At 46.7% G+C, this 11870-nt stretch overlaps 1 protein-coding gene across 1 annotated transcript; it reads left to right on the forward strand.

The window, feature by feature from the left end:
- The first annotated feature begins 5852 nt into the window (after nt 1–5852).
- On the forward strand, nt 5853–10600 carry LOC123112569 (F-box/FBD/LRR-repeat protein At1g13570). The gene is made up of 5 exons (XM_044533599.1): nt 5853–6119; nt 6621–6721; nt 8345–9217; nt 9326–9478; nt 9563–10600. Exons 1-5 carry the CDS (start codon nt 6062–6064, stop codon nt 9971–9973), a joined length of 1596 nt encoding a protein of 531 aa, XP_044389534.1. The 5' UTR covers nt 5853–6061; the 3' UTR covers nt 9974–10600.
- The last annotated feature ends 1270 nt before the right edge of the window (nt 10601–11870 follow it).

Raw genomic sequence — 11870 nt, forward strand, 5'->3', positions numbered from 1 at the left:
TGTGCTTCGCCCTGAATGAAGAGGAAATAACAAGAGGGAGAAGACGACCCGTGCCTGGATCTAGAGAGGATAAGGTTGCGGGGATAAAGGCTCGGAGGAGATGGAGTGGACCCAAACACGTGTCAACCAAAGAAGGCGGCTTGACGGGAGAGAAAATCATCCGGTTTAAAGAAAGAGTTTTTCATAATTCATAGGAATAAGATTTCTCTACTCCTAATCAGAGCGGACAACCTGTAACTTCTTGCCAGTCAAAGAAACATGTAACTTCCCCCAAATGTAGATCAAGCGCGTTGCGCACCTATGCCTCGTGACTCGTGTGCTAATTTTTTGTTGTTTTGTTAGGAACCATTCTTTCCATAGATATTTAATGATCTGATTGGCTGAGATCGCCAGGCGAATTCTATTTCATCAAAAATTCTTATACTGGTCTTAACGATTTTTTTGCAAAAAAAATGTATGAACCTAACGTTGCAGGAACTCTTATAATGTTTATCTGCCCCCCCCCCCCAAAATCTACATGGTCCAATGCCTCCAAGTGAAATGCAATGCATCAGTAGTGTTAACCCTCTAATTACTAGCTACTTCTCTCCAAAATGCAAACATATCTTTAATAAAAAATGGTGAAAGAACTGACATAACAGCCTAGACGCATCTCTTGTCATTCAAAGAAATAAATTGAAAATTGAAAATTTTGGTTTCCCGGATGACCTATACCAGTTTTTAAGTCAAAATTAAATTTACACCGGCCAGTCTTGCTTCCAATGAGAAAGGTGAAGAATGCACTTTAAATCTTTAAACTTATGTCCGAGAATAATTTACAACTCCCAACTCACGCATTTACTCCCTCCGTTTTAAAATATAGTGTGCCCGAGGTCCCAAGGTTTAACTTTGACCATAAATTTAACTGACGAGACCAACTGCGGCGAGAGCAAAAAATTATATAATTGAAATTTTCTTTTGAATACGAATTCATTGGTATAACTTTTGCTCCCGCCGCAGTCAGTTTCATTGGTTAAATTTATGGTCAAAGTTGAAGCACGGAAATCGAGGACATGCTATACTTTGAAACGGAGGGAGTAATTTACAATTCTCAACTCACGCATCCTTGAACTGTCAGCACTCATAAAGACCCAGTCCTCCATGTCATAGTAAATTGTCAACCTCAAGATTTGCCGGCTCCAATATGACTATTTTTGACGGGAATAGCAGGAGCTCTGCTTTTGCATTATAGTGAAGGGAAAAAGTACAAAGTATAGGGGAGGGGTGTTAAGCACCCCGAGCATAAAACAAACACAAACATATACAGTTGCCTATCGGAAAGCACTCCTGAAGAACATGCACTACCCCTCTGCCGCATGGGTAGGTCTCAAAGCCTCACTGAGCAATGTAACGTCATCACGAATCATGTTTACCAACGCCCTCGGTGTCAGGTCCTTATCCTCAAAAACTCGACGGTTTCTCTCCTTCCATAGATGCCAGGCGATGTACGCCGACAGAGTTATCTCTTCCTCCGTCCTTGCTGGTGCTCCTCTTTGCGTACAAAGCATCTTCCACCAATCTGAAACTGAACTTGCCGAAGACACACCATTGTACATCCTGCTGTTGGCACCAAGGGAGAGATGCCAGACCTCTCTCGCATAACAGCAGTGAAGCGTGAGATGCATCGCGGTCTCCTGCTCCTGGTCACAAAATTTGCAAGAGGCGTTATGTGGCCATCCTCTCGCCTGTAGCCGGTCGGCAGTCCAGTTTCTGTTCTGCAGCAGAAGCCACATGTAGAATTTCACCTTCCCTTCTAGCTTGCTTCTCCACACCCGGGCAATCTCAGGTTGCTCAATCCTGGCAGAGAATTGGACCCCATAAGCAGAACTCGCCGAGTATATTCCATTGGCAGAGATATTCCAGTTGATTTTGTCCCTTTGAGTTGACAAGTTCACTGGCTGCAATTTTTCCCACATGCCAACAAATTGACATAGCTGCTCGTGGCTGTCCATTCGCTGTATACCTTGCATCCATCGCCCAGTGCTTATAGCCTCTTTGACCGTGAGCCGTTTACACCTAGCCAGCTTGAAGATATCCGGTGCTAGGTGCTGTGGGGCCTCGCCATTGAGCCACCGATCTTTCCAGAAGGTTGCAACACTACCATCTCCCAACTCGATGCAAGTGCAGCTGGAGAAGAGTTGCCGATCAGTGTCATCACATGGAGTCGCTGTACCCTTCCATGGCCTATCCTCTTCAGCCCACCTGAACCATTCCCATCGAATGCGCAAGGCCCTACTGAAACAATCTATATCCTTCACTCCTAGGCCACCAAAACGCTTGGGGGCACACACTCGTTTCCAATTTACAAGGCTTTTCCTCCCTACTGATTCATCCTCCGCACACCATAGGAAATTTCTCCTCAGCTTGTCCACCTTTTTGGTGAGCCACTTGTCAGGCGGGAAGACCGTCAAGAAGAAAGTGGCGGTTGCCGTAACCACAGAATTGATGTACACCAGCCTTCCCATCCTGTTTAATAACCTTCCCTTCCTAGGAGCAAGCTTCCCCGCAACTTTGTCGAGGACCGGTTGAAGCTCTGCCCTCCGCGGTTTACGAAACCCAAGTGGTAGTCCCAAATATTGACATGGGAGAGAGCCCAGTATCCCACCAAAATCATGCAATATATTCTCAACATTAATTTCAGCGCAGGAGATAGGATATGCCACGGTCTTGCCGATGTTGGCCCGCAGCCCAGAAGCGTCCCCAAAGACTTTTAGGATGGCATGAACAGCAGCAAAATCTTGGGCAACCGGGTTGATGAACAAAGCTGCATCATCGGCGTAGAAACTGGATCGCAAACGAGCAGCCCTGATTCTCAAAGGTGTAAGCACCGCCCTCTCTGTGGCCATCGAAAGCATCCGTTGCAGGGGCTCCATGGCAAGAATAAAAAGCAGAGGCGACATGGAGTCTCCCTGCCGCAGCCCTCGTCTATGCACAAATGGAGAACCTTGTGATCCATTCAGCAACACTCTAGAGGAAGAAGACGCAAATATTATAGATATCATATCCCTCCATCTCTGACCAAAGCCCATTGCCTCCATTACCTCCAGCAGGTAGCTCCAACACACTGAGTCAAAAGCTTTGGCCATGTCAAGCTTCAAAAACACCAGCGGAGAATTCCCGAAATGAGCAGCCTTAATCACATTCTTGACATACAAAAAATTATCCTGAATCGATCGCCCTCTGATGAAAGCACTTTGGTTGTGGGAGACAAGTTTGTGAATCACCGGTGCTAGCCTTGCCGCCAACATCTTACTCAGGAGCTTGGGAACACTGTGCATCAAACTAATAGGGTGGAAATCACATGCATCTCGGGCTTCATCTTTCTTGGGCAGGAGAGCCATATTTGCCGTATTCATGATCTTCCAATTTTGAGCACGCAAAGAGTGCACGCAATTTACTGCAGCAAGCAAATCTCCCTTAATTACCGGCCAGCATCTCTTATAAAAAGCACCGGTAAAACCATCTGGCCCGGGTGCCTTCTCCCCATGTATCTCTGTCACCGCAGCCCGTAGTTCTTGTTCAGTAAAAGGTATCTCCAGCTGTGTCAAATCTAGTCGTGGCAGGCCCAGGGAGTTCCAATTAAGTGTGGTAGTGCGCGAGAAGGGGGTGCCCATTTGCTGTTTGAAACGATCCAGTAGAATCTTGGCCTTTCCCTCATGATCAGACACCGGGCCATTCGACCCATTTAGCACCGGGATATGGTTTTTCCTGCGTCGGCCATTTGCCCGGAGATGAAAAAATCTTGTGTTGGCATCCCCCTCCTTAATCTGAGTCACCCTCGATTTCTGCCTCCATCGTGCTCTATCAATGGCCGCAATACCCAATAGCTTTATCTTGAGCAAGCTCCTCAGATTTCTCTCGGCCTCGGTCAACTCTCGGTCCTCTTGAGCCAGGTCCAGGCGAAAAATGACTTCATTTGCAATACCAGATATGAAAGTGGCCCACCTCACCTTTTTCTTGTTCCAATTTTTTAAGGCCGCCGCCGATCTGGAAAGTTTCGTATGTAACACTCGAACTGGGTCTCTAGATTGGACCTCTCTATTCCAAGCTTGAGCAACAACCCCATCAAACTCCTGGGATTTTAGCCAATGATTCTCGAACCGGAAAGCCTTATAATGAGAGGGCTGCATTTTTTCAAAATCAACGGGCAATGATCAGATATGTTGGTCGATGCGGGAGTTAGTTGAAATTATGGGAAAGCAGCCTCCCACTCGCCGGAGACTAAAACCCTGTCAATTCTGGTCAGGGTGACGCTTTGACGCTCGTTTGACCAAGTAAATCTTCTCCCCAGCAAGGGAAAATCGATTAATTCCAAATCCTCAATGAGTGCCCTAAATCTGCCCATCATCCTCAGATTGCAGTTATTGTTGCTCTTGTCAACAGCCCTACTGATCATGTTGAAATCCCCCAACACCATCCATCTCGACAACATGTGCTGCTGGATCCTTCTCAATTCAGACATGAACTCCATCTTATCGGCCTCTAACTGTGGGCCGTAGACCCCTGTGATTGACCAACAATTGCCATCAGATTTGTCCCTGATAGTACCTGAAATCGAATGAGCTCCCGCTGCCAAGGGAATATCAGACACCTCAAAATCATCGGTGCAAGCAATGAGGATCCCTCCTCGAGACCCAATAGCAGGCAAACTGATAAAATTGTCAGCAAATCTTGACCCCAAAGATTCCAGCACCAGGTTCCTAGACATGTCACTGATCTTTGTCTCTTGTAAACAAACCACATTGCACTTTAATTCAACCACAAAAATTTGCACAGCTCTCCTCTTAGCTGGACTATTCAGACCCCGGACATTCCAATTCAGAATAGAGAAATCCATAAAACAAACCAATCACTCTGACAGTACATCGACTCTCCGATATCCAACCATATCCTCCTCCCGATCCCGCAGAGGGGATCACAGCAGGAAACCACACACATCTTCCGACACACGCCAAACTCCACTAACCAGCATACAACATTAAGAAACAGAAGGCAGACTAACATTGGAAACTGACTGAAACACGCACACCTAACTGACAGTTCAGGCGGCTGCCACTAGCGCCTGCTCCAGTTCAACGTGTCCGGTCTTCTTGCCGTGGCCGCCCATTGAGTTCACCAGCTCAGTGACCGCGGCGACGAACTTGTCGGGCAGCGGCTGCTTGTACAGATCCCTGTACTTTTGCAGGTCCGCCGCCGTTGCATCCACCACCGGCGAATCCCCCGCCCAGACATCCCCTTTCTTCATGAGGACGAGCTGCACCTTATCCATGGTGGACCACTTCGCTGTTGGTTTGGCGGCGAGCCTGCCGCTGCTCCGCCTTGTGAGCTTCCCATCAGCGCCCCCATCCTGCTTGCCGCCATCTACAGGGTTGGGGAGGAGTGCGGCTCGCAGCGGAGATGTGCAGTCGATGAGGGATTGGCCAAGGGGGTCGATTGGCTCCGCCCCTCCACCGGCCTCAGCCTTTTCCGACCCCTCCGAGCCCATCAACTCTAGGCCCAGCACATGTGGCCCCATGTTTAATTGGTTGACTGCTAATTTTGCTTTCCGATCTTCAAAAATTACTTGTGAAATTTTGACGATTTTGGCTTTGCCTTTTTTAGGACCCTCATCTCTTTTTTTTTGAGGGAAAAAAAAGAGATGAGGGTGTGGGGCTGGCAAACGAGCGTGCCCCCCTGCCAGTTTTCACTTGCATTTGAAGGGTGTGGGGCTGCCAGCCGTGGGATGGAGATCATGCGACCCTAGGGGCGTTCGCTAGGGTTGGCCTACCAGGAAGCGTAAGCCAGATAGTATTTCCGTTTTTTAAGGGCCTTTCATATTGTCTTGCCAAAATACTGGAATCTTGAAGCCACGTCAGCACCTTGTCCCCGGCGGAGCCCGGACCAAACTCCTCCCTAGCTCCGCCGGCGCGATCTCCTCCGCCTCCCCTCGCGTCTTGGGTCGAGGCCCAGGCTTGAAAAATCTCGATCGCCCTTCGTGCTCCCTGCCGTCTCGGCCCCTAAACGACGCTTCACGCAGGATTCGATGAGGCTCATGTCCAGGAAGCGACACAGGCAGCGCTGCCGCCGGCGAATCCGAGACCGTAAGGCTCCTGCTTGCACTCTCTCCCTCTTTTTGCTTCTCAGTTCTTTATTTGCTTTTGTTTTGTATATTCTCTTAGTGTGTTACATAGATCTGTTGGTACAGGAAGAACTGTTTATTTGTGTGTGGCGGTATAGGTGGGGATTCTATTTGGGTGGGAATTGGACGAAGCTCGATCACTTGGATGATCTAAGTCGGCTAGCCTATGTTTACTTGGGCACAAAATTGGGGAATTCTGTCCTAGTCTCCTCTTTAGTGCCAATGGCGAGTTCTGCCTGAAGAGATTACCCTGCCTAGAAATTACAGTAGAAATAATTCAAAAGCTATTTTGACTGGAGGGGAAGGCAGCATCCGTTATTAAGAAAGATGCAATCCTCTCGGATAACCTGCACCTAGAGGGAAATCTTCTTGATTTTCAGAAATAGGATCTGATGTGCAACACGCGATATCCTTGAGCTTGCATTCTAATGCCTGTTCTCACCATAACGGTGGTCTATTGCAGGTGGACCGGTTGCTTTGGTGGCTAAAAGAAGGAGTCTGCGCTGCCAGCAAGATGATAACTATCATGTTGACAGAGGAATATCTTGTCCCGATCTTCCAGAGGTACATGATGCTGATACTTAAAGAATTCCACCCGTTTCAAGTAAAATCACATTTCCTCTGTTGGAGACCACGGGCAAAGCTTGTGCTTGCTGGGTAACAATGGACATGTATTGTGGCGCTTCTTGGTATGTTTGGTTCCTGAGGGCTTACAGGCAGGATGTTGAACGGAAAGTGAGTGAGTGGGGGCTCTCAAGGCACTGTTTCGTTTGGTTATTAAGCTGTAGGCATGTGTACTTGTTGTGGCTTATGAACAGTAATTTGGAGGTTTCCATAGGAATTTTTGTTCTTTGTAGTTTTCTATCACTGCAATGATATCTAAGGACTCTGGCTTGTCTCCTCTCCAGGATGGAGAGGGGGTAGATTGTGTTTTGGAGGGTTTGCTGGGGATTTGGGTAGGTGTCTGGTTTGGGTTGAGATGTTTTTGCTTTTGGATTTTGTAGCCCGTGGTATCTGTCAATGTAAATTAGAGGAAGTTGTATAAAAAGTACATGGAGTTTGAGAGGAAATCAACTGTTGAAGCTAAATTCATGTAGACTTACTAAATTTCTGCCAAGGAAGAGAATGGCAGGATCTGGCTTGAATTCCACCAGCGAACTCCATCCAACAGCCCTCCAAACAAGATGTTTCTAATTTTCTAGTGCTACAGTTTGTAATAAGAGGAAAGTCCTTTCTAAAATTAAGACACGTTTGGCTATGGTGCAAGTATCAGCCTCGTAATGCTGTCATACAAGAGTTCAGTTGAAAGAAACGACATCCAAAAACCTGGGACCTATGTTATACCCAAGAAAACACCGATACTTCCCTGATACCTCTCAGGCTCTAGTAGTGCCGGTGGTGGGCTCCTTTCCCCGGTGCTCCCGCTCCCCTCCCCCCCACTATCCTGTAGAATTCTATCTAATGGAAGGCTTCTGATTTCCTCCTCCTCCCTTTCTCTCTAACTGAATTTTTATGTTTGGTAAATTGCTGCTACCCTTTGGCTGCTGGTTCTTGCTTTTGTTGGAATCATGGATATGAAGATAGAAGATAATGGGCTGCACTGACTAAATATATGCTAAATGGCTCGATGCTTAATTGATAACATATTCTTTATATTATTTTCAAAATAGTCAAACCTATCCTCGTATTGACGCTTTTCAGAAATGATGTACTCCATTTACGTATCCGTATCGCCCCGATACTGACACGCGTATCGATATCTCTGCAATCTAGGTTGTACCTCTCCCTGGAGTAGAGGCAGGAAGATACCAACTAATAGAGTATACCCAGAATTGTAGCCAAGCTTAAAATGCGGGGTGCCACATTCGGACTAGAAGGATGGGGGTATAAACACTTTTTACTACATAATCATTTCCTCTGAATACTTCGTTACCTTCCTGAGGTGTCGAGCAGCCCTAATCAGTGTTCTCCTTTCTCCAAAAAAAAAAGTATCCAGGCTTCCATGCATGTCTTCACATCACTAGTTGCACTGTTCCCTTTATGATGTCTAATGCAAACATATAGGCAGACTGAATCACCATTTATTCTTAGGGATTGCTATTTTATGATTTTATCTGAGTTTTTTCAATCTATTTTCTTGCATCTATAATTCTAATGTGTGTATTCTCCTATGTCTGCTGCATACAGGATATCTTGCGGCATATTCATGCCAAAATGACACTTAGAGATGCTGCTCGTGCTGCTTGCGCATCGCACACATTCCGACACAACTGGATATGCCGTCCCAACCTTACATTCAGTCTGGGAACACTTGGCTTGAATAGAAATGCGTCTAGGGATGTAATAACAAGAGATCTTATCAGCAAAATTGACCTGATTATGCAAAATCACTCATGCATCGGCGTGAAGACACTAGACATTGATCTCTATAGTTGTGACAACATCGACTTCGCCTATCTTGATAGTTGGCTTCGTATTGCTGTTACTCCAGGGATTGAAGAACTGATCCTGACGCTGCCTCTACCCACCATTGTTTTCGAGAATGCTGTACCCATCATTTCAGAGTATAACTTCCCTTGTTCACTATTATCTAACGGGAGTGGAAACTCAATTCAATATCTCAACCTATGTTACTGTACCTTGCGTCCCACGGCTGGTCTTGGTTGCCTAAGAAGCCTGACAAGACTGCATATGAGTTGCACGCGGATTACTGGGGATGAATTATGGTGTCTCCTTTCCAATTCTCCCGCTTTGATGTGCTTGAAACTCCTGCACTGCGAGGAGATAATTTCCTTGAAGATACCTTCTCTGCTGCAGCGTCTCCTTTTTCTGGAGGTGGCCTATTGCGATAGGCTGCAGGTGGTAGAGAGCAATGCTCCAAATCTCACCACTTTTTACTTCGCAGGTTTCCTAGGTCAAATCTCACTTGGGGGCTCACTGCAAGTGAAAACCCTACGCATGATATGCTTCCGCCAGACCAACATTGTCTGGTATGCTCGGCAAAATCTTTTGTCTATTGCGCCAAATGTTGAAACACTTACCATATCATCACTGAATGAGGTATACCCTGAAACTTTAGATGATTATTATGGACTTGCTATGCCCCGCGATAAAAGTAAAGTAGTGATACATTGGAATGCAATTAAGGTCTCAGATGTCTTTATGCAGATGGTGAACACACCGATGCTATCTAGCAAGTTTCTCCACCTCAAGCTCTTGCAGATTTCATTAGTGGGAATGGCTTTTTCCGGAGCTTATGATTATCTTTCTCTGGTTTCTTTTCTCGATGCTTCTCCTTGCTTGGAGAATTTCGTAGTAGCTGTAAGTTATTTCATCCTTCCTTCATAAGTATTTGGCATCTTGGTTTCTCTGGAGGGCAGTGGCATTGATATTGGTCCTATGCAGATATCCCAGCATCGCATGGAGCATGCTTCGATTCTCGGAGAGCCCTCACATGATCTGAGGCAGATCCCGCAGCAGCGCCATGACAAGCTCAAGAGTGTGACGATCACTGGCTTTTGCTCGGCAAAGAGCTTGGTTGAGCTAACATGTCATATCCTCGAGAATACAACATCACTCGACTGCCTTACGCTGGACACCACATTTCATCCTAGTTGCTCTGTCATGAAAGTTGACAAGTGTCACCCCCTCATCCTCATGGATGGGGATAGCCTCGTGGAGGCACAGAAAGCGCTCTTGGCCATCAGAAAATACGTTGTTGGGAAAGTCCCCCCTATGGTCAAGTTAAATATCGTGGAGCCTTGCAGCCGATGTCATACTGTTGAATCTTTGGTCTCAATGGCCAGTTCTTCGTAATTGTGCAGTTCATGCAGCTTGGTTAATTCATGCAGTCACCCTTGCAAGTTGGAAAACATGCAACGTTTTACAAGGAGCATTGCTATGCATACGGCGATTTCCATATATAGGACACTGTAGATCGAACCGTCCCTGTGTCGGAACAAGCTGCAAGGCACCATCCGATCAGGCCTCGTACAAGATCGTATCACCAGGCATCGTACGTGAGAAGTTCTGTTTTACAAGTTCTAATTCGGACCAAGCGAGAAGAAAAATCTAAGAATCAGTGATCAGACAAGCATGCCTGCTAGTTTGTTCCAATGCACAGCGAAATAAGACGAGATTGTAAGGATAAAAAGGTCGGACAAGCACACCTGCTGGTTGTTGGCCTTTATTTCAGTCAATTTTTCAGAAACAGAAAAATAATAGACCAGAAATGGCCACAGGATCCTCATCGTATAGCCAACAAAATGTTTCTAAAATTTGTTCACTTCCTACACAACAGAGACACCACATTCAGAATCCTCATCATCTCGACAACTGGCAGCGTGTAGGTCTGATATTTCCAGATTCAACTATGGCCTAATTATCTTCGTCCCCAAATGCAAGGAAGCCAAGAGACTAAATAAAAATCACCCCATTTGTTTACTGAATGTGAGCTTAACAAAGTTGCTAGTGATGTCATCTCCCTCGCCCAAAAGGCATTAGTTAAAGGTAGATATATCATGAAAGGAGTTTTGATTTTGCATGTGAAGCTTTAAATTTTGTACATGTCAAAAAATAAAATGTTGTTGTGTTTATTGTTGACTTTCAGAAATATAAAATAAATGATCTTTTATTGAGTAGATGCTTACGATAAAGGGCTTCCCTTATCACTATTGGGTCATGTACACCATGGATGTGTGTGTGTGTGGGGGGGGGGGGGGGGGGGGGGGGGGAGGGGGGGGGAGGGGGGGGGGGGATGGTTCGCTCAGGTGCGTCTACCACGTCGGACCCGACAGCTTGGACTTGCTCCAAATTGACCGCTCTCCTCCCGTCCGTCATCCATTTTCTCGTGTCAGAGTCGTTGCCCTCATTCACCCTTGCTCCCCGTCCGCACCGTCGTCCTTATCCATTGTCCTAGATGACGTCGAGTACCTCATCGCCATGCACGATGCCTCAATAGAGTCCGGGGGGGGGGGGGGGGGGGGTGATTCACTCAGGCGCATCTACCACATCGGATCTGACAGCCCAGATCTGCTCCAAATTGACCGCTCTCCTCCCGCGCCCGTCATCCATTTTCTCGTGTCAGAGTCGTTGCCCTCCTTCACCCTTGCTCCCTGTCCGCACCGTCGTCCTTATCCATTGTCCTAGATGACGTCGAGTACCTCGTCGCCATGCACGATGCCTCAATAGAGTCCGTGGGGGGCGGGGGTCCTAATCGCCGTCTCTTGCAAGGTGGAGAACATCGCACAGAGGGATAGCCGTGCCTGGGAAGCAACAGAGAAGGAATCCACATAGGCTTGGCATGGACTTGGGTGCGTCCGATTTTGCAACCGCCTCCGCGTCGTCTATCGAGATCGGAAGGAGGAACAAGCCGCCGGTCAAGCCTAACTCCATTCGGGCCTCCTAGTGGCCGGACATTCCGGATGGCTGGACGGAAGAGGACGTGTCACATCCCAAATTTCCCTACATTTAGGATGTGCATTTAGAAGCATTCACATCCATGATTTCCTTGCACATTTGGTTTTGAGAACAAACATGACCAATTCTTAAACCCTAAACCATTTAGAGTTTAGTTAATGGCCATGGAGTTTCTCTGAATAAATGGTTTATCAAAACAAATGCATAAGGGCAGGAAAGACATTTCCTAAGATAAATATTTGCCCTATTTTCTTGAGTGAGCTAGGGTTTGGAAATATTTTAAATATAGGCAATT

The sequence above is a fragment of the Triticum aestivum genome, chromosome 5B (genome assembly GCF_018294505.1).
Source record: "Triticum aestivum cultivar Chinese Spring chromosome 5B, IWGSC CS RefSeq v2.1, whole genome shotgun sequence".
Taxonomy (NCBI): Eukaryota; Viridiplantae; Streptophyta; class Magnoliopsida; order Poales; family Poaceae; genus Triticum; species Triticum aestivum.